This window comes from Crotalus tigris, unplaced genomic scaffold, assembly GCF_016545835.1.
Source record: "Crotalus tigris isolate CLP2741 ecotype Arizona unplaced genomic scaffold, ASM1654583v1 scf7180000017685.4511686, whole genome shotgun sequence".
NCBI lineage: Eukaryota > Metazoa > Chordata > Lepidosauria > Squamata > Viperidae > Crotalus > Crotalus tigris.
Window position 1 is genome coordinate 1,884,179 of NW_024096565.1, and position 24,080 is coordinate 1,908,258.

The 24,080-nt window shown below is 36.8% G+C and overlaps 2 protein-coding genes across 3 annotated transcripts in view; one reads left to right on the forward strand and one right to left on the reverse strand.

Moving 5' to 3' along the window:
- The window catches only part of UGGT2 (UDP-glucose glycoprotein glucosyltransferase 2), an 81,327-nt gene extending 62,048 nt beyond the window's left edge, over window positions 1-19,279 (reverse strand). The window contains exons 1-7 of the mRNA XM_039337664.1: window positions 19,042-19,279; window positions 14,673-14,755; window positions 5,967-6,097; window positions 4,688-4,800; window positions 3,810-3,984; window positions 2,699-2,795; window positions 2,216-2,288 (exon numbers count right to left, since the gene is read on the reverse strand). Coding sequence (XP_039193598.1) covers window positions 2,216-2,288; window positions 2,699-2,795; window positions 3,810-3,984; window positions 4,688-4,800; window positions 5,967-6,097; window positions 14,673-14,755; window positions 19,042-19,187 — 818 coding nt within the window. The 5' untranslated portion in view covers window positions 19,188-19,279. The remainder of the gene's footprint in view (window positions 1-2,215; window positions 2,289-2,698; window positions 2,796-3,809; window positions 3,985-4,687; window positions 4,801-5,966; window positions 6,098-14,672; window positions 14,756-19,041) is intronic.
- A 154-nt stretch (window positions 19,280-19,433) lies between these two features.
- The window catches only part of MBNL2 (muscleblind like splicing regulator 2), a 73,742-nt gene continuing 69,095 nt past the window's right edge, over window positions 19,434-24,080 (forward strand). Inside the window, exons 1-3 of one of the 2 annotated variants that reach the window (XM_039337667.1) lie at window positions 19,434-19,638; window positions 19,778-19,864; window positions 20,052-20,150. The gene's annotated coding sequence lies outside the window, so the exon portion shown is untranslated. The remainder of the gene's footprint in view (window positions 19,639-19,777; window positions 19,865-20,051; window positions 20,151-24,080) is intronic. The other variant, XM_039337668.1, reaches the window with a different exon arrangement.

The window sequence follows — 24,080 nt, forward strand, 5'->3', positions numbered from 1 at the left end:
GATGCTGCAACAGTCATATGTGTGAAAAACTGTCATAAGTCACTTTTTTCAGTGCAGCTGAAATTTTGAACAGTCACTAAAAAAATAATTAAAAGTCAAGGACTATCTGTATAGTGTGCTGTATCTAATGCCTAACTCAGAAGTTTGGTATAAAAGTCAGCAACTGTATTGTGATTTAATGTTAACAGCTATTATTTTAATGCTTTAATGTTTTTTCTTGTTTTTATTGATTGTAAGCCTTCTATAGTTGCCTTTAGGTGAGATGGGCAGCATGTAAGTTTAATGATTAAATAAATGATAGAACTGTGGAAGGATTACAACAATCTAATGCAATCCCTGCATTGTGCAGAAAAACCCAGTAGAGGTGTCTGTCCAACCGTTTTTCAAAAAATGTCCAGGCACAGAAAACCCGTAACCCCATTGTTGGAAACTTGTCTTTTGGTAAACAAATCTTACTGTCAATAACTTTTTCCTTATAATTATACAAAATGTAGATAATCAAATTAACTCTAATACTTTATCTCTGTCATTGACTACCATAGCATTAAATAACCAACCCAATACTTTAATTAGAAAAAGCAACACATCCAGAAATACAGAGCTTGACTATGAGTTTTGTAAAGTCACAAAATAAAACAACAGCTGGATCTGTCCCTATGGTAGAACTAAAATTCAGTCTTACAGTTTCTACCTACAGCAAACTGCTCCCTGATCATTTTTTAAAATGCCTTTATTAAACAGAAAAGGAAAAGTAATTTTGAAAAAAGAAAGGAAAAGCAATAAATGTTTATTTTCACACACACAGAGTATATGTATCTATGTATGTATGTATGTGTACATATATATAGGATATAATTTATGCAGTTGAATAAATGTTAGGAAGAACATATACAATATATACACAGAGACACATACACACACAATGTATATGTATATATAGTGTACAGTATACACACACACACACACACATATATATATATATATATATATATATATATATATATGTATATATATACACACATACATACATACACACAATATATATATACACACATATATATACAGTGTGGGTGTATTCATCATAACACTAATACAACTGCACAAATTATATCCGTTAATTATATATCTCAAAACATTTGCAATTATTAATTCAAATTCATGTTCTAACACAGCGGTTCTCAACCTGTGGGTCGCGACCCCATTTGAGGTCGAAAGACCATTTCACGGGGGTCACCAAACAACGCAGTCCGCCATTTTTTTCCCCTTTTCCTTAGCTGTGCTACTCCCTCTTATTCTATTGGTGTTCGAAAGCCAATAGAATCCATTGGCGTTCGAAAGCCAATAGAATAGACTCTCTTGAATAGAGTTTAATTCTATTGGCTTTCAAAAGCCAATAGGCATTGTCCAGGCTGTCTCTGCCCTGCTGAGCCCACCAAAAGTCCCAGTCTGCAAACGGTGCTGCAAGTTGTCTGCAGCTAAGGCGAGCTTTCTGGACATTTCCACCCCTCCCTGCTGAGCAACTACTAAATGTAAGTAAAAGAGGGCCAGGGGTGGGAGGTGGGAGGCCAGCGGGCGCAGGGAGGGTTGCTGGCGTGCGTGGGGCCTGGTGGATGGCTTACCTCCCTTGGGCTGGGCCAGCTGGTGGCCCAGCCGGTGGTCGCCCTGCGCCCTCGCTGCCGCGTGCCATGGCCACCCAGGAATGCCTGGGCCTGCCTGCCACCGCACCAAACTTGCGGTGGCCAAGGTAAGGCTAGCAGGGCAGCGGTGGGCGCAGGAAGGGTTGCTGGTGCACGTGGAGCCCGGCAGGCGCCTTACCTCCTTTGGGCTGGACCACCTGGTGGCCCAGCCAGTGGTCGCCCTGCGCCCTCTCTGCCACTTGCCAGCTACACCTCGGCCGGCGCAGGAGGCGGCACCACGCATGCGCGGCACTCCCGGGCCAAGGTGGTTGCTGGGCGATGGCCTGTGTGCAGCCGCAGGAGAGGAGGCGGAGCGTGTGTGCCTCCTCCTGCCCTGCCCACAGGGAAATACAGGTAGTCCTCGACTTACGACCACATGGTTGGGGTCACGGCATTAGGAAGGTTGAGAACCACTGTTCTAACACATTTATAATATCATAAACTGATTTTTCAGTACAATTCTTTTAATCTTTGAAATATAATAGAGTCATTCATTTATTCAAATGTAAGATATAGGATTGGAACTGAAATCAACTTACGTTAATGTATCAAAGAGAAATCCTTGGACTTCACTATTCTTATTATCTTCTTCCTCTGTTCTATTTCTTGTAGCTAAATATACGTCAGAAGAAAATATGACAACACATTCAGTTTGCAAATGATTGTTTTCCCTCCCCAAAATGAGCAAAAAGAAATTACTGGCAAGATCCCCATTAGAAAAGAAACTGAAGCCTTTGGTTGATGTACATTCCAATTCACATAGCTTTCATCTACAAAAAAATACCAACAGTACATTACTATATTGATTCTTAATGCCATGACTACTTTTGCCATTCCCCCCAAAAAAGAACTAATGATGTGTGTGTGTCTGGAAAACAAATACTAACTAGATGAATTGCTGACCCAATAACGTATTTTCCATTATCTTCAATGGGGCTATGCAAATTTTCCTGCCTCAAAAATCTGGCACATAATTTGTCCTAATATTTTTCAGTTATACCACATAGGGAAGAAAAATGTACCTCCAGCCTGAGATTCATCCACTGCTTTGTATTCTGTACTCTTTATTGCAAGTTCCACACCATATCCAGACAAATACATCTTCTCAGTGCTACGTTTCTGGATTAAGCATGCATAGTTAAAAATAAATTGTTATGAAATCATTGCTAAACATTAGGTTTCCAGGGTAGAAATGGGGCATTTCTAACACTTAATTGAATCACTATTCAACACAGGATTCGTTCCGTGTGCACTTAATGCTTCTTGAGAAAGATACTACATTTCTCTTTTCTGTGAAACAATGATACCCAACCCTTTCATTTATATAGACCAAAATGTCACTGGAAACCTATAGGCCTAAGATTGAAAATGCACAATCAACACAGCATCCACTTATTATTATTATTATTTGTTGATACTGTGAAAACTGACAATATCCTCAAAGATTTTAAGATTCTTTAAGCCCTCTTGTGAAGTTCTGTTCATTTAAAAATATATATTTTTATTCAGGCATCATGGTCAATGGGCTTGGGACCAGGTTATCTGAGGGAACATCTTTATCCAAAAGTTTCTACCCATCTGATCAAATCCAACAGATTGGCTGATGGGATTTACAGCACTCCCAAAGAGTACTGACTGGCAGGAATTAGAAGGGTTTTTCTGCTGTAGCCATTGCCTTAAGGAATATTCTTCCCTCAGAATTAGAATGGCTTTTCACAAAGCTTTATGAACTTGGCTATGTACTGTACCTGGGCCTGGGTCTCAGAATGTATGAAAGGCCCCATTAATATTGGCTTTCATATTAGTTCATTAATCATCACAGCTGCTGTTTATACTTATTTGTTTTGTGTATGTTTTTATTGTTTTAATGTCTTTTAAATGGTTTTAATTGCTTTAGTATTTTAGAATTGTAAGCTGCCCAGAATCACCTGATTGAGTTGGGCAGCTATAGAAATTGAATGAATGAATGAATCAATCAATCAATCAATCAATTAATTTTCAGTATCTTCTGAAGAACACAATTTGGGAATCTAAAAAAAGAATTAAGTACTAAATGCTGCAACACATTGGAAACTTGAAAGAAATCATTTTATTCTAATGTTAAATAACAATAAAATTTCCACATATACCTACCTTGACAAAATGTCGGAGAATGTAAACAAATTCATTCTTTTGTGCTTTTTCAGATAAGACATTGTGAAATGTGGCAAAATCTTTGGTACCCACTTCAGCATAAAGGATCACGACTAGGGCAGGTTCCTTGAGCACAGGGAATTTATGATCTCCTTTGAACAGATACGGTTTGGGCCTTGGATTAAGAAAAAATAACCTTCCGTTCAGTATGAATTATACTTCAGTGAATGTGCCAAAAAGCAACAACTAGCAAAGTGTAAATCATGCAAAGCTAAAAGTTACCTACACCAAAGTTAGTTTTATTGTATGATACTTGAACTATAACTAGCTGTGGAATAGCATCAACAAAGCAATGAAGCTATTTTATTTATCGTGCAAAATGAAGTCACTATAGATTCATGAATAACATCAACTGTAGCTTGATTCACGCTTGGTTGAAAGTCCAATGCTAGAGAAAAAATATTTTTTCTCTTGAACAAAATGTGCCCCCTATCCATGTTGCCTATTTTGCTTGATGAAGAATCATATTATTTTGCACACAAAAATAATATTGTTTCAATGGCCTGGATTTTACTCACTCTCCTTTCCATCTGGTTTAAGCTATCACTGGGTGAAAAAGACATGTGCAGTGAGAGGTTAGTATTGGTAAGCTTACTGGTGCAGAGCCAGCCAAAGTCAAGAAAAGACATCTTACCAACTTTTAGAAAGGAAGTAGGCTGCTCTTGCAGAATCAAGAAATGGTAGGACTTTGATTAAATCTCAGTGGGCATCATGACTAATGCATATCACTGAGTTTAATGTTCATTTTGCACGAGGTAAGGAGCTTAAAATATATTTATATTTTAAAACAATCATTCAAAATAGCTCACTACATTCACCTTGATGCAGCTGTCATCAAAAGCTTCTTAATTTCATTAGTCTTACAGGTGCTTTTCCCATGGATAACCACAAAGGCATTGCAACCTTTTGGGGGTGGCTCAATAGCTGCAATCTAATATTTCAAAAATTACATTCAATGACAATACACTCTCATTTCATATTAAAAATAGTGAAGCCTACTTTGATTAAAACAGTTCATCAATTGCTACTTCATTGTGTTTAAGTGCCAAGTAGATGAGGAGAAAAATAATAAACATATTCAAAACCCAGAAAAGAACAATGTATCAATTTTTCCAGACTCAGTCATCATCAATATCACTAGCCTAGCAAAAGAAAATAAAGAACTTTTAATCAAATAGTTCAACATCCTTCCATAATTGCAATGCACTTTATAAAGTAAAGTTTAACTTTCAAAACATACTTTCAAAAGCTGATTTTATAAATTGCTGAAACATACTTACAGCTGGTGGATTTCTATCCAGCTGATTATAAATATCATCTTCTTGAATGTCAGCATTTACCCAATAAAGGGTTTTTGAACTTTCACACTATAGCGTAAGTATCAACTTAAAATTTAGATCTTCAAAAGCAAATTGGTTAATTCTAAGCAATAAAGGATTTTTTTTTTCTGTGTAGAAGCTCTGAAAAGATATAGTTTCCTACTGTGGAATTAAGCCAAAGCATTGAAATCAAAATTACTCAACACTTGGAAACAAGGGTACATTTTACAAGGGGAACAATGTCCCAACCAATGGTAAGGGCCAATGGTAAGGGACACTAGAAATTCTAATTCAGCAGTTTCTGGACTGACAGCAGTCTCTATTCTTAGTTTTGTGAGATACTCACATGATTCAACTAAAAGGTACTAAACTGCACCCTCCCTCACTCCTCCATAATATATAAGATGAAGAGAACTTGTATTCAGAGTAACATAGGTTCTCCTGGATTAGAGAGGCCAATTGGAAATCCATTTCATGAACTCTGAATGAAGTCTTGGAGGAAAAGATCATTCAGATGCCTGTTTATTGGCCTATTTCCATTTAAGACTCCTCTTGGCTAAGGATTGGTGCTTACAAGGTAGCCATCAAAGGTAAATTAAGGGAATCATTAAAGTAATCTAAACCACATGGCATATATCTGCAAGAGAATTGCTTGCTAAGTGAAGATAGCCAGTGAAAGGAGCTATTTTCTGAAAGTTTCTGTTTGAAATGGTTCATATGACAATCTGAGAACCGTAACCATACACAGTTCCTGGCACGAATAGCCAATGTTACATACCTGCTGAAACATCTGAATAGTTGGAGAAAATGCCCTCAAGGAGAGAGAAAATTTCAGAAGATTAATCTGCAAATTTGACAGGAATTGCCCAGCTTTCTTCAGGAGTAAGTCATAATAAGAATATTCTGAGACTGTATTAAAAAAGAAAAGAAATACAAGTGAAATATAAAGTATCTGGGCAAAACAAACTATTTCTGGAGCTAAACTTTCCAATATCAGCAGCTTGACAGCACAGTGTTCAATTTTATAGTTATGGCTTGGGAAGAAGAATGGAAGTAGTCAAGTAAAACAGCCTGAAGAACAGAGATGGGTATAGCTACCTGATAAAGCCTTTCAGAGAAGCATGAATAACTGCTTTAAACTGATATTATAAACTTGCAAGAATTGTTCCAGAGGGCATGACTTGAAGTGATGGTTAAAACTTAGATTCAAATTAGTTACTGGAAGAACTTCTTTTTAAAAAAATATAACTTTATCAGATTTTAATAATGATAAAAATCTAACAAACTAATATTTAGAATTAAAAAAAGAAAAAGAAAGCCCAAAGTGTAAAAAATATATATAAAGAAAGCAGCTTCTGCTTTTCTTTGCAATAGTTATAAATGTAATTTTACCTCTTATTCTACGATCACAGAATAACTTTTATTTTTCTATGATCTAATTCTTTCTTATTATCAAAATGGTATATCATAAGTTCATTCTTGTGTGCTTCATACAAAAAGTCTTTAAGGGTTTTCCAGTCAGCAATTAAGTTTTGATAGTCTTTTTTTCTTAATCAGATGTCAATTTGGCCATTGCAACAAGTTCCATCATTTTCATCATCCATTCCTCCATTGTAGGCAATGTCAAATCTTTCCATCTTTGTTCATGTAATAATCTCATTGCAGTCATCTCATATAACAACAAAGTTCTAAGATTTTAAATCTAAGATTTCTTTCCAACTGTTCATCACTCAGTCACAAATGAAAATAAAATAATTTTTATTAAGGATAATATTAAACAGATAAAACAGATGCAAAAATATAATACATTAAATAAAAAATACATTAGAAAATATACGAAATGCAGAACATCCCCCAGAAAGAAGACAAAAAAATAAGAAAAAGGAAAATTTCCCCTTTATTCCCAGCAAGGATAATCAACATTAACAACTGATCAGTATCTTTTGAGCTACAACCTGACATCATCATTCTATATTTCACCCCATTTTCTATTATCTCATCTCTAAATCTTCAGTTAATCTGATTAGCCATAAAAGTCCAATAAAAGTTAACAAAATATCTAAAAACAGACATATATGTTCTATGTTGTAGATTCATTTCTATTTAAAATCTAATCCAACTGTCCAGGGCCACAGGTTGGACACCTCTCTCCTAGACAATTTCTCCAGTGACATATACCAACAATATAGCATTTTATAAAAATTCTCTTTATGATTGTAACAATGTACATTTGAATCCTTTCAACCACATATTCTACTACAATCAATTGTACATTGTAACCAAAATTCTTATGCCACTTTATCATATATTCTTTCACTTCTTCTGTTCCAAATTTTAATGGAGGTTTATACATTTTAGCAATAACAAGTTCATAATTGGCACATAATTCTATTTCAAATTCTTACACTGCTCCAACCCAAAAGTTCTTCTGTTTACTCTAAACCTTTCTAATAACTGTAAATAAGGGAACCAATCCTTTTGCCACCAGAATTTCTCTTGATTTTATTTTACATTCTCCTTGAGAAAATTCTAATATAATTTTAGTATAGTGTCTCATGATAAGTTAGCCATTTGTAGTTGTCCATTATTTCTTATCTATAAAATGCTTCTTGTGCCGAGACCCAAAAAGTTATTTTGGGGCATAACCTGCATTTGTATCTATTCCATATTCTCAAAACCAGTACCAAATTCTACAAAAAGCTCTTAAATTGTGTATCTCTTTTAAAACTTTTATTTCCACAACCCTCTCATCTTGTTTTATGTTTCTATTCAGAATTTCAAGAACTTAAATACAAAGGAGAAAGACAGTGGGTAAACTTGCCTTATTCTTACATGATTTTGTTAGATCTCCATTAACAATAACTTGTACTTTCTGAAATTGACTTCACCCATTTTATAAAATTCTCTTCAAAGTATGTATTTTCCAAAACTTTAAATAGGAAAGTCCAACTGAAGTTGACAAAAATGTCTGTGCATCTAAAATAATTAATGCAGCTTGTTTCCATTATGCTGTTGCAAATGTCCATCATAGCTCTAACATAGTCCTTCAACTGGCTTTTGGGTAAATACGAACATTGATCTTCATGAATAAATTCTTCCAGAAGTATTTTCAATCTATTATCCAGAATCATTGTGAACAACTTATAATCATTTTCAATAATGATATTGGTCTGTAATTATTTGTTAAAAGTCAAATTTTGTCCCTCTAAATATTACTGCTACATTAGCCTCTTTCCAAATCTCTTGCATCTTTCCTCCTGTAAAATATTGTTCATCGTAGTTTGTAGAGATCGTAAAAGTTTATCCTCAAAACATTTAAAATGAAAATCTGATAATCCATTTGGTCCAGGTACTTTTCCTAGTTTATCCTTTTTCACAGCTTCAGAAACTTCTCTTATTGTTGTAGGTCTGTTCATAATTTGTCTTTGTTTCTCCAAAATCCTTGATAGATTTTGGTTTATATTTTGTCCAAAGGAATATAATGTCCTTTATATAAATTAGAATAATACTGATTAAATACTTTTTGCATAGTCACATTATCTATTAATACAAAATCTTCCTCTTGAAGTTTCAGTATCATTTTCTTTTCTTTTTCTTAATTTATACATTAACCATTTTCCTGGTTTATTTATAAATTCATTTTTTTATTTCCATTTCTCTTAATGTTAACATCAATAGCTATAAAAGCTTAATTTGTTGGATATTTATCTTCTCTGTGAATTTCTTTTTTTGCACTTTTCTTTTTATTTCATCCAAAATAGCCTATGTTTATACTTGCCTCTTCTTTTTAAGTTCAGTATTATGTTGTATAAAATAACTTCTAATATGATCTTTACTTGCATCTCAGGAATTTAAATTATTTTCAAAACATTACTTTAGTCTCTTTTAGTCACTATTACTTCTTTATGTAAGAATGAATCATTTAGTCTCCAAGTGAAAGAACTAGATTTCTTTTTGTAAACCAAACTCACAGGAGTATGATCAGAGAAAATTTGCTAAAATATCTACTTTAGATATCGTAGTAATCAAGTTCTTTCAAATTCAAATCATGTCTATTATTATAAAGGTTTTATGTCTTTCTGAAAAATGTACTATCTAAAATTATCATTTTCCATTTCCACACATCCACCCACCTGAAAATGTCCACCAAATTAAATAAAAAACAATGTTTAATAATTTGCCTTGGGTTGTTTTAATATTTTCTGAGCTGTCCAGTTGTGGCGAAATCATTCCAAACCCCCATCAATTTTCATAAGAAAGACCTATTATTTTGTCCATAAGTTGTTCGTAAAAAGTAATTTTATCCTTACTTGAGGGATAGATTCTCAACACCAGTCTTGCCCCCATATATGTCCATTTCCACCCCAAGAAATCTAACATGCTTGTCAAACAATATACATTCTGGTTTTAGTTAATATATAAAACAACTCTACTTATACTCTGGTTCTTGCTGAAATAAATTCTTCACCTAATTTTTTATAAATCAATTATTTTTATCCTTTTTTCTAATATGAGTTTCTTATAAGCAAGTTATATCCAGTTTTATTTTTCTTTAATAATAGCGTTTTTTCTCTTTTATAGAGCAATTACTCCATTGTTATCTGGGAAAACTTCCTGAGTACATGGGTTGTCAGCCAATGGAACATGCTGCTACATGAATTGGTGAGTTCTCATTCACTAGAGCAATAGTTCTCAACCTTTTCTCCACCACGGACCCCCTTTAAATATCTTTTGTGGCCATGGATCATGGCCATGGACCCCCAAGGCTTAACTCAAGATCTAAATCATAACATTTAACAAAACATAATATTTCTTCATAGACACTTCGTGATGAATCCACCCCAGGTTCGCGGATCTGTGGTTGAGAACCACTGCAGTAGAACACTTCAACCAGAAGCTTGGATGATTATCCATTAAAGATATTCTAGTAGATCCGCACTAAACAGGGAGCTGGGCTTTTCCAACTCTATGTTTCTATGTGGTTGAGCCTAAGGCAGATATGAAATCCCTTTGTATAACTTCTACAATTACTTTTATTGTTTTCATTATTTTACTATTTGCCTGGCTCTCCAAAAACTGTTCACATTATAGGGAATTGTAATCCTCTCACAGAACCTGGATTATTGAGCAGATTAAAAATAGCAAAATAAATTAATCACTTTGTCAAATAAAAAACCTATAAGGTGGAGGAAAAGACAACATAAAGATACACATGTAAAAGTGAAAAACCACAAGGTGGTATTGATGTCAGGATAAACCGAAGGAAACAAAACAGGAATTTTGTTTCCACAAAGTGATTATGGACATGACTCTCTTTTCACAAATAACAATTACAATTCCAAACCTGACTGAACACCTGGGCAGGTCCTGAAGGACTAACAATTAACCTGAAAGCACTCAGCCTCACAACAATTGAAACACTAAATTACTATTGCTTTATTGAGTAAAGCATTTTGAACATGTAGCAATTTGATATGGGGATGGGAGAATATCTAGTCCAGGAGACACTTTATGTCTAAAGTTCACCCACTACATCTGGCTGTTCTTCCTTTGACTTGACTTTAGATACTGAAAAAAATGTAAAATCCTAGGAAATGAAAGGAGTTGTGAGGAAATTTAGTTTCTTGCCTACTAGCTTTAGATAAGTGTGACATAAATCTCCCTTGAGTCAATGAACATGTTCATGTAGTCTTTTGGCAATAATACAGAAGTGGTTGTATTGGTACTTTCTTCCTCTCTTGAGTACCCAATCTAGTCTACAGGCCTAACACTCCCCTATATTCTCCCATCTCTGTATTAACTGTGCCTGACTTTGCTTAGTTTTTTCAGCATCAGCCAAGATCAGCTTGGTTTTGCTACTTTTGTGACTTCCAACATGTAATCTATTCTAATCCAATTAATACTGGAAAGATTCCATTGGATCTAGAAATGGAGGTAAGTGGAAAACCCTATAACATGTGCTGAGCATTACCTTTATACTGCCTCTGGGAGCTGACAATTTGTTACAGGTTGGCTGAATATGATTTTGAATCTGATAACAACTGAGATAAAAAAAATAACTTTACAACTTTATAAATAGAAGTATTTTTCCTAACATTCAAGCCAATCTATAATTACATGAATGAAGAGATAATTAGAAGCACAATCTGATCACAATCAGCATTATTAAAAGAGTCTGCAACATTCTGTACATTCGACCATAATTCAAACTTTTGACTCCCATAGCAAAGCTATTTTTTGCCTCCAAAGAAAAAGTTAATTTTTATAACTTTACATTAATAATTTTTCAGCCATCAAGAAATTTGACTAAACCTCTCAGTTCAACCTAGTATCTGACTAAATGCAAAACACAGCAAGGTAAATCTGTCACAAATACAATCACAACTTGTTCTTAAACTTTAAATAATAAAGTATATTCAACAAAACCTAGTCAGTTCTGGCATTCAGGGACAGCAAAATAGTTTGGTTACAGATGTTCATATAGCTCAAGAGAGGAGGAATCAAAAAAAAAAAAAAATTGGCCAGCCAAGTGCCAGCAATCAGAGATGAGAAGTGACAGGAACAGCAGATAACTAATGAAAAAAATACAGGGAACAAAAGGCCATGTGAATGCCATACAAAAAGAGTGGGAACAATCCCCATGGAATTTAAGAAATAAACATGACAACCCCTAAAATAAGTATAAAAACATAGCATGAATGATTTTTGGGGGAAAATCACTCATTTATTCATTCATTTATATACTCCCAGTTCCATGATTCTGGAAGTTTAACAAAGATAGATGCTGTAAAATCAAGATCAATAAAAATTAGAAAAACCAGAGCTTCACGTAAAAAATCAACACATACATACACAAAACAAAGGCTTACCTGAACAAAATAATCTGTACTGCTTAGTGGAAACCATATAATGATTTACCTAGGCAAGCCTCCAGAGGCATGGTTTGGCATAGGACCATATATCTTATGTTTGTGTAATGTTCTACATGTTGTTTTATATATTCACTGATAAAGAATTTGAGAGCAATTTACAAGTTATTTTTTCCTAAGGCAACTTCCATATAGAGGATGAGTACAATCATTCCCAAATGGTAGCCACAGCAATTGTTGCTACTCACAGAAATAAATATACAGGCACATATGTCCCAATTCACACTGAGGTTCATCATTTGCAAGGGGAAAATAAGCACTGCTATTTGCCACTCTTAGACTGGCCAAAGAAACTCAGTCATGCATTCATTTAGCAGATCTATACTACAAATGTGCCCAAGTCTGATATATTGGTTAATGTTTTAGATGGGAACTGATGAAGCCAAGCTCATGCTCTCCTCTCCCTCAGCTACAGAAATTAAGTGGGTAACTTTGGGCTAGTCCTTCTCCAATTTTCAAACAGAGGCAATGTCAGCTTTCCCAGCTTGGTCAGTTAGAGAAGAAAGACTCTCAAATCCATTGTTAATGAAAGTACACTTTACTAAAGCCAAGTGGTTACAGGGTAGCAAAGCCGGATCTGAAGTTTCATGCCCAAAGCGTCTGGTTAACTTTTCCCTTCTCCCCACCTTTCCCCTGGTTATCTTAAATTATCCAATTACATTCAAACAAATTGTTTTGGTAACAGTCCTTGGCTTGATGGGCTGCATGGCGTCATATTCCATTCCATGACCTTGGAATGGCCAGCGGCTCCCATGGGTCAGCACAAAGAATAGTTCTGATTCCCCTCATCCCAGCCCCCCTCTACCACCCCACAGCTCCCTCCCCCCATTGCCTATGACAGGCTGGCATCTGGCAAAGCATGGCTGGTGTAGCAGGATGGCAGCTGTGACAGACATCGGTACAGAGATAAAATTCATCTTCAACCAATGTTTTGAAATGTTTCCTTTCTATACAATCTTTGGATTGGCAAAACTTAAAATGAAACTAGAAAAAAGAAGCAGTGTTCTCATGTTGCCTCAGAATTCTTCCTGTACCTATAGAGGTTTTCTATAACTGAGGAACATTTATTTTCAAATGTACTTTAATTTAGTTTTGTTCTTTGTAAAAATCTCTCTTTTAACATTTGAGTTAGATAATAAAGGCCTTAATTTTACAAGCCCTAGTATTATAACATCTGTTGTAATAGAATAAGTCACTTAAATTCTTCTTCAATCTATGGCAACTCCTTTAATGACTCTGCCTCATGGATCTGTTCCAATACACAATTCATGCTTTGGGGTTGCTATACATGTAAAAACCATATATATCATCAAAGATGATACTGGGTTTTATAAAATGACTGGGAAAACTTTTACCAATGTTATATCCTTAAGGTACATTGGAACTACACTGCCCTTCAATCCTGTCAGATGAGGACCATAGGCCAAATAACTAGAGAAGCCAAATAATTGGAAAAGCCTATTATCAAATTAAAAAGGATATTCTTTCCATATTTCCAGTGGAGGCATCTCAATAGAGAGAGGAGATGACAAATGCAGCAAGGACCAAAGAACTGATGAATAGATCAATTATTTGAAACCTTTCTAGACAAGGGAGATCACACACTTGTGCTCGGGATGGTTGCTGCTTATGAAGAGACTACAGGATAGATTTCAGTAAGGTATTTAACAATGTAGAACACAACTTACTTCTTGGTAAGCTGGAAAAATGTGGGATAGATAGCATCTCCACCAGATGGATTTGTACCTGGCTGACAAACTGCATTCAACATGTAATCTTTAATGGAACTACATCTACATGGGGGAAAGTAAGCAGTGGGGTACCCCAAGATCCTGTTTTAGGTCCAGTACTCTTCAACATCTTCATAAATGGTTTAGATGAGGGAATAGAAGGGAAACTCATCAAATTTGTGATGACACTAGGATCATGGAGTCCTAGTGGACAATCATTTAAATATGAGCCAGCAGTATGTGGCAGCAGCCAAAAAAGCCAATGCAGCCCTATGTTGCATTGATAAAGGGATAGAATCAAGATCACCTGACAGTTTAGTACCACTTTATAAAGGCTTAGTAGGACCACACTTAGAATACTGCATCCAATTTTGGTCACTATATTATATAAAAGATGTTGAACATATGAAGAATGGCTGCAAGAATGAGTATGTCTAGTTTAGTAAAAAGAAGGACTAGGTGTGATATGATAGCGGGAGTCAATCTATTTTCCAAAGACAGAAGGCAAGACAAGAAACAATGGATGGAAACTAATTAAGGAGAGAATCAACCTACAACTAAGGAGAAATTTCGTAACAGTGAGAATAATCAACTAGTGAAATGCCTTGTCTTCAGAAGTTGTGAGTGTCCCTTCACTGGGGGTTTTTAAGAAGATACTGGATAACCACTTGTCTGAATTGGTATAGACTCTCCTGCTTGTGCAGGGAGTTGGACTAGATGACCTCCAAGGTTCCTTCCAACTCTGTTATTCTATGTTCCATACTGAAATACAGTTTTAAATTACATAGCTATTCACATAAAGATTTGACAATGTATATTGCTTACCTCCTTTTTGATATATTGTTAGTTCTTTCACCGTTTCCAAAAACTGCCAGAATTTCTCATTGCTTTCTTCTGCAATGAATTCACTGTTAAAATGTATATTAAAAAAATTAATATAGCTCATAACAGGTATTTCTTTTTTGAAAATTCTAAATATTTATAAGAATGCACAGCTGGTCCTTGACATATGACTGGTCACTTAACAACTATGTGAAGTCAATGACAGACACCCCCCCCAAAGATACTTCCTACCTGGTTCTGAAGTTTTGACAGCTGCCCGCCTATAGTCATGTGACCGTATTTTGGGCACTTGGCTATCAGCTCACATTTATAGCCGTTTGCAGCATCTCGTGGTCACATGATTGCAATTTACTACTTTTTTGTCAAAAACTGGCTGTTACTTCAGTTTTCTGCAAAAATGCTCCACATCAAACAATGCGGCATTCATTTAACAATGACCACAAAAAAGTTACAAAATCTAATCTGGTCAAATGAGGATCCACTTTATGACTACCACGACATATGACTGTAATGGGCAGGTTTCATTACGGTTGTATGTCGATGACTACATACAGTCTACCATCGATTTTGAAAGAAAAAAATAAAATGTTTATCCTGTAAATCAAAATACTTCATTAAATTTTCAAAATTCAAAATACTTTACAACTACCTATAGCTTTGCTTAGAATGGTTCCTATACCATAGACTAATAATTCAAGTCAAAATGCTGAAAAAAGATATATGTAACTGTACTATACTGAAGTCAAAAGAACTTAAGGTGGTCAATAAGTTTATGATCCCATTAATGCATCTTGATAGTTTTCAGTAATTTCAGTTCTACTTGAAATTAATGGCTATATGAGAAAACATGCTTAGGATTGTTCTGCAAAGATCTCTATTAGGGTCTTTACAGAGGTGTAATTATTGAGTCTAATAATATTTACCCTCATAAAAATAATTCAGAATCATAGCATTCAGCTGGCCAAGAACCCATTAGACAAGTAATATAAACTGAGCTAACGAATACCACAATATGAGAAGTATGGAAGCTCTACATTCCTTCCCATATACAATATTCATAACTTTTGAGACTACTGAATATAGACTGCAAACAGAAACTTGGAGTCAAAGTCTGTACATTTTGCATGTACAGAGATTTCACTGGATGTTACTTAGATAAAATCCGTAAGATAACATTTTAATTCACATAATACTTTTTCTACCCCTAATATTCCTGCCTTTCACTGTTCAATGTATATTAAGAATATAAACATCTTTGCATAGAATTAATTGGCTTACACAGAGCCATAATATAAATTATTTGACTTTGACTCAACATCTTGTATGAATTTGGCTAATTGCAATTTATTCATTATACTTTGAATAATAAATAGCTGATGAATGTAATTTGTATATCTAGCCAACAATTGGCATACTAACTCAATATGTCTCAATCTTGCACTATTTATTGCAGTGATTAACTTATTCCAGTGATGGCGAACCTTTTAGAGACTGAGTGCCCAAACTGTAACCCAAAACCACTTATGTATCGTTGGGTGCCGGGTGAGCGTGGCCCATTGGCTGGGTATGGGCCATTGGGTGGGCATGTCTGCAGTGGTAACGGCAGACTGGGTGGGACTAAAAAGTTCAATCAATCAATTCCAACTTTGCAAGATTTTTTTTCCCCGCGAGAAGTTGAAATTGACTGATTGATTGAACCTTTTTTTTTTTTTTTTTGCACATGGTGGTGGAGGCCTAAAGTGAAAAGGTTTTATAAAACCCAGCTGAAAGCCTAAGACTGGGGCGACGGTGCACGTGCCCACAGAGAGGGCTCTGATTACCGCCTCTGGCACCCGTGCCATAGGTTCACCACCACTGACTTATTCAGTATCCAACCCAGAAGTGGGTAGGGATTGTAATCCTTCAAATATGGCTGAATTATAGTTTTTGGCATCAATCATAATTATCTATATTAGCTGAGCTGATAAAAAGGTTCTCTCATTTCTCCTGTCTTCCCTACATTAATAGTGCAAAATCAAAAATTAAGTGATCAACTGGATTATTTATTTTACTGAAAATACAGTAACTTATGCATTATTAACAGAAGCAAACATTTAACCAACATCAAAGTTTTCAAAAGAATCTCAGAGGACAGCTAACTGACTTGTTTATTGCTAAGACATAGTTTGCATCTATTTTGAGGGCAGTGGAACAACCAGCTGCCAAACTGTACACCAATGATTGCTAGGCAATACATCATCTGAGCACTAGAGAATATTTCTCAACTATATAGTATCGAATATTTTTTCACTCTTCATGGCAGGAGTAGGATTATTTTACACATGGTTGAATATATAAACATGTCCATGCACACCTATATTTATGTAAAGTAGCAATAGGCAAAGACTGAAACATCATGTAAAGAACCAACATCAAAGCACCAACTTTTGATATATATGTGTTGAAAAATGAAGTGTTTTTTTTGCTAGCATTCTGTTACCTTATAATTTCTACACGTCTGTTATATTATAGTTTCTCGTCAACATATCTGTTCATTGTACTGGCTAAGATTTCTGGGAGCTCATCATATCCAGAGAACATTACTATAAAAGAAGTCCTAAGATATTGGAATCAGATTTATGGGACAAGACATCTACAGTAACAGGGGTTTCATTAAAAAGTTGAAACATACATTACGATGTCATGACACAAGCTCTATGACTTACGTATTTGCGTGTCACAATACAAGTACAATATAGGCACATTTGGGTTATATTGTTGTTACATGTTTCATCATTTGCCTGTTTTTCCTCAGTAGATACCATGTCATAGGATCATTTGTATTCCACAAATATTGTCAATTTCCCCCCATTATAGGACCTGTTAAAACAACACCCAGTCACCACTTTACTGTCTCTTCCTTTTGGAAATAGCAAAATGGAGATTAAAATAAGCATACTTAATGAAGGCTGAAAATAGAAAAACTTGGAAATTAATAATCTATAGTATTTAACAGTTTGTAACTTATCCCAAAAACAGGCATACGGTACAACACATATAGATGTCTGCTGACAAACAATGCAATGTATTTTTTTTTTTATTTCACTTTTCCCCCAAGTAGCTCAAGAGACCTACTGAAATGGGTTGGAATGAAAGTAATTATCTCTAAGCATCCAGTGAATTTCCATCATCAAATGTAATCCAAAGCAAGATCTTAATGCACTCTCTCCTTGCTTGCTCAATCTTATGTTTTGTTAGGATAGTTGCAGAAGGTATTTAATCCATGTTGTGTAATGATTAACGCTAGATTTGGGCAAGGGACCCACATTGGAGTTTCTACTGTAATTATGGAGTCATTTATATTTTCTGTCAGTCTCCCTCAGCCTGATCTACCTCATGAAATTGCTGCAAGGATAGACTAGGAGGAGACCCATGGAGGGAAACAGGGTGGTCATCACACGTTTTGATGTCTTTGTCTAGATGTGAATAATGTGCTGTATGTCTCTTGTGTCATGATGCAACTGATGAAAACTACACAGTTTGCATGATGTCATTGTTATCTTGTGTGTAGTTGCTAATGGCAAGACCCATGTAAGGGTTCTTAAGCTCTCCAGACAAAAAGTGAGCTAATACAGGTAGTCCTCCGACTTACCACCACAATTAAGTCCAAATTTCCATTATTGAGCAAGACAGTTCTAAGTGAGTTTTGTCCCATTTTACAATCTTTCTTGCCACAGTTGTTAAGCGAATCGCTGTAGTCGTTAAGTTAGTAACACAGTTGTTAAGTGAGTCCTGCTTCTCCATTGACTTTGCTTATCAGAAGGTTGCAAAAAGTGATCACATGACCCCAGGATACTACAACTGTCATAAATACATGCCAGTTGTCAAGCATCCGAATTCGGATCACAGGATCAGAGAGATAACTGCAAAACTGTCTCAAGTCACTTTTTTCAGTGTCATTGCAACTTGGAATGGTTTCACGACCATAAACAAATGGTTGCAAGTCGAGTACCTGTAATGCAGCAATAAATATCATGCATCTCAGCTTTTGAGGTCTACAAGCTTCTTCGTCCATTCACACACAAGGCACTCCAAAACTTAGCATCAACACACATCTGGAAGGCACTCGCCTAGAGAGGATTGTGCAAGGACTTCCACACGCCCCTCTAACTTGCGCCGCTGGACTAACTCTTTTCTCGTCTCCTCGTTTTTTTCTACCAATTTGGGGCAGAGGGCAGGGGGCGCTTAAAGTGCCCCGGGCCACCCCCGCCCGAAGCCCACCGTGGAAGGAGCTATTCTCGGGAAGCCTCTGCTTTCCCGGGCATGCTTTCCTTCTCCTCCTCCTCCTCCTCCACGCACGCAACGCACGCACCTGGCCTCCAGAAGCAGCGGGGTCGCCGGCCACTTGGCCGCCAGCCGGGCAGTGACCGCCTTGCGCGGGGCGCTTTGGGCGCCTCGCGGCCCTACACTAAGGAAGAGCATCCCGGCCACAAAAAGCGACACCAGCCCGGCCACCATCCTGTCGAGTTTTGCCTTTAAAAAAAAAAGGAATCGCCCGAAGCGGCTGCCACGCAAAGCTTCAGTCCAGTCTCTATCTCGCGAGCCAATCCCTTTACTCATTCCCGGCTTTCCCGCCCCCTTTGGTCCAGCCTTCGGGTCTCGCGGTTCCCATTGGAACTTTCCTTGGACCAATCGGCAACGAACGCAACCGCGGCGGCCCGGGGAGGCCTACAGAGGGGAGGGACTTGAAGGGCCGACGGGGCGGGGGACGCGCGTTCCTACCCGGGATTTACGCGCGCGCTTTAGGTCAGAAGGTGATCGCGACAGCGAAATTGTGTGCAGAGACTGACTTGCTATTTCCTTCTCTTCCTTCTTTGCAATCCTCATTGCTTTTCCCAGACTCTCTCAGTAAATTGCTAACCTGCTCTTTCATTACATCAAGCCTGAGTGAACCCCAAGGATTCATCAGGTGAGGATAATGTACAACTCAAATGACTTTTTAAAGAGTCACTTAAATATATGATCCGGAGTGACAGACCCTGCCTCGGCCCCTATATTATGGGATACCCCAGGTTTCTCCGCTCCTTTTAACATCTATCTATATATAGAGCTGCCAGGAGGTGACCGTTACTTGCTGCCTCTGATGAAGATAGCAATGCTGCTAACGCACTGTCTCAGCCGTATAAAAATAGAAGGTAAATATAAGGTAGCAAATATAATGTAGCCATTTGTTTGTATGTTGCTTGAACCCAGGCAACTTGATTAGTTGAGTAAATTACGATTACAATAATCATGAACTAGTGTGTCATGATTTTTAACGTGAATTACACAGTTTTTCCCCCCAACATAGCAACTGCTGCCATTTTTTTTTTTTTTTTTTAGAAGAAAACAAGGAAAGGAGTAGTCACCCACAGGTCTGTTTGGTGGGAGACAGCAGAGGCAGGTCAGGGACAACTGGAGGGAAGGAAGATGGCTTCCAGAGTAAGTAAACATACCCTCCCTTGTGGCAAAAAATAATGGAAGAAAATGGGGATCCCAGGAACTGAATCGTAAGAGAGGGCTAAGAAAATAGGTGGGTAGGAGTCAGGTTCAGTGAAAGCAGTCCTTTTACCTATTGGAGAGTACACATTGCCCATTCTCGTGGGGCAGCAATATCATCTTCAGTAGAACTCTGAAGCCCCACCAGAAAAGTATCATACTGTTTTTTACACTTTCACATATGCAATAGTTGGACACTGATGACGCAGTAGTTAGAATGAAGTATTGCAGGCTAATTGACTGCTCATGGCCAGGAATTCGATTGTGACTGGCTCAAGGTTGACTCAGGCTTCCATCCTTCTGAGATCAGTAAAATGAGGTCCCAGATTGTTGAGGGCAATATGCTGACTCTGTATACTGCTTAGAGAGGGCGGCTTTGAAGTGGTATGTAAGTTTAAGTGCTATTGCTATTCCTATTGCTATTATTCAGAGTTCAGTTTACTCTTTGATCCCAGATATGGCATTAATTTTCCAAGCCCTTAGGTTAGGTTGATTTAAAAAATTGATAACATAGAGAAATGATTCTGCTGAACATGAGGGTATCCCGTTTAAGAGCTGAGATTTACTATACAGAATACGGAATAACAGAATTTGGAGGGACCTTGGAAGTCTTCTAATCTAATCCAACCCCCAGCTTGACCAGGAGACCCTATATTTTCACTTCATCCCGAAAGAGTTGCTCACCTTGATCCTATGTGTCTTGGTATCTGCTATAACAAAAGGATTTTACTACTATAAAATCTACAGGTAGAAAAAGATAAAGGTTTTCCAAGATGTGCCTCTTATTACCACAGTCTCATTATTATCAATGTTTAGGACTTTTTATAATAATTGATGAATAATAGAAACGGTTGAATGGGACAACTATTACTACAATTCAAAATTCCTTTGATTTAAAAAGGATAGGGCTTTTTAAATCAAAAGCTGCAGTCCTGTGTATTTTTATTGAGCATACAAATATTTACAATATTTCAGTTGGACCTTCTGCTGAGGGACAGTGATAGCACTTCATAGCACATCAGATCTCTAGCTCAAACACCACAATTGTTGCCTGTTGTCAGCTTACTGTATAATGATGGAGAATCACAAGGTTCAGTCCATGTATATTCTGAGAACTACAGGGGCTTGTCTAAGCAGTGTCCAAGAATCAGACAAAATTGAACAGAAAAAAAAAGGATTTGTATCTATTTAGAGTTTGTTTTCTAAATCCCCAATCTACCAAGTTAAAATTTTTAATTTAGTTTGAATAAATTACTTGTACTCAGTTTGTTTTGCTTTTATTTACTATTTCTATAACTGAAAACAGATTGGGAAAAAAATAACTGTTTATTTTTATGTAGCTTGAAGGAATTATTTAGAATATAGGACATAAAACAGAAATTAAATTATGGCATTGTTTGAATAGTAGCAGAATTAAAATACTTGATTTTTTTTAAGTATTAAGAATACTGTAGTAGCTGATGTGGTATTTTTAGCAAGCATTTGTCTCATCTCTTCCTTCTTCTCTTTGTTGAATGAAGGAGGAAAAACTGAAAATGAGAACATTCTGTTCCAAAGAATGTCTCCAGGCCCATTGTTTGGGCTCTTAAATCTCCCAAAGAGGGGAAACAAGCTAGCCAATAAAAGGGATATGAATTATTTAGCATCTGGGAGAGATTCTGCCAGAAGAAACACGATGTGCTTGACGTGGCTAAGATTTGGATAAAAACACTGTCTCATGTTTAAAAGGATATAGAAAAAGAAGGTACAGTAAACCTCTGAAAGTTGACCATTCAAGGGACTGAAGGAAATTGGTCAACATAGGGAGGTGGTCAACATAAGGAACAACTGCTTCTGCAGACAGACCGTAGTTTGCATTTTAGCAATTACCCACTGCAGAAGCTGGGCTCAATAATGCATTTTGAATGTTCTGATTAGGCTTTGTTTGAGAAGTTGAATTTTTGATGTAGTGTTTGGAGGGAAAAATTTCAGTTTCATGTTTGTAAGATGATTCACTTGGGGATGGCTAGGACAATTGTCCACTACAAGGAGAATGGACCATTTTTTCTTCATAAGAGGTCAATACCTCTTATCTACTCCTCATATAGGGCACCAGTCATCCATGCAGATTTGTTAAGATTTCCAGATGACAGGATGGTCTTTGGCTGCAGGTTCTTGGGCCCACTCCTCTTTAACATCTTCATAAATGATTTAGACAAGGGGATAGAAGGGGAATTCATTATATTTACCAATGACATTAATCTGGGGGGGGGGGAATTACTAACACTTTGGAAGATCGACTCAAGATTCAGAAGGATCTTGATAAACTTAAGCATCAGGCCTTATCCAACAAGATGTAGTTTGGTAATGAGAAAAGGAAGGTCCTGGGCTTAGGCAGGAAAAAACAAATGCGTAGATACAAATTAGGTGGTACTTGGCTCAATAGTAGTAAATGTGAGAAAATCTAGGTGTCCTAGTGGACCATCACTTTAAATATGAGGCAATGTAGTGCTGCAGCTTCCAAAGAAGCCAATGCAGTCCTGGGCTCCATCAACAGAAGGATAGCATCAAGATCACAAAAAGTGATAATACAGTTTTATACTGCATTAGTAGTGAAGGCACACTTGGAATATTGCACACATTTCTGATCACCATGATACAAAAAAGATACTAAGACCCTAGAACAATGGTTCTCAACATTTTTAATGCCGTGACCCCCAACCGGTCGTAAATCAAGGACTACTCAACTGGTGCAACACCGTTTGCAGAATGGGACTTTTGGCGGGCTCAGCAGGGCAGAGACAGCCTGGACAATTCCTATTGGCTTTTGAAAGCCAATAGAATTAGACTCTATTCAAGAGAGTCTATTCTATTGGCTTTCAAAAGCCAATAGAATAAAAGGGAGTAGCACAGCTAAGGAAAAGGGGGGGGGAATGGCGGACTGTGTTGTTTGGCGACCCCCATGAAATGGTTGAGACCCACAGGTTGAGAACCACTGCCCTAGAAAGTGTTGATAAAGGGGCTGGAGGCTAAATTGTATGATGAATGGTTGAAGGAGTTAGGTATGTGTAGCTTATTGAAGAGAAGGGTTAGAAGGGACATGATCTGATTTCCAGCACTTGAGGGGCTGTCACAGAGAAGAGGTTACCACAAGCACCAGAGGACAGAAGAAGATGTATAGGGTGGAAGCTTATGGAGGACAGATTCAACATGGAATTAAGGAGGAATTTTCTGATAGTGAGAACAATTAATCAATGGAATAACTTACCTTCTGGAATTGTGGGTGCTCCATCACTGGAAACTTAAAAATAGACTGGACAAACTATTTCACCAGGATGATGTGAGATCTGCCTTGAGCAGGAGGTGGACTAGAAAAATCCCAAGGTCCCTTCCAGCTATATGATTCTATCTTCTATATAATACCATATACTTTCAGAGATTTATAAAATGTGATCAAATTAAGAACAATGGCTTTAACATTTTGTTATGCTTGTAAAGATAAGAAGGGAGGCTTGTGTTTAAATTATGTAAGGTCCTAGTCCCTTACTTAAACTTGAGATACCATATCAATCTAATCAGATAACCCAAGCGGAGACTTCTTGATCAAGCAGCACTTTATTTGATCAAATTAAGCAGCTAGGTGGCCAACAATCTGGAACGCTGGCAGAGTTATGTCCAGAAGTGCCACACCTTAGAAAGTTGGTAGCATTGCTTTATAAACTTTGTTAGCCAATGAAAATCAGACAACAGAGCCATTATATCATAAAAAGACATCAATCATTTTTGTACACTCCCTTCAGTATATCACATCCATGTACATGTTTCCCAAGCAAGCATGAAATTTCTCTGGTGCAAAAGCTGATTACAAAAAGCAAGAAAGCAACAGTTAGACTA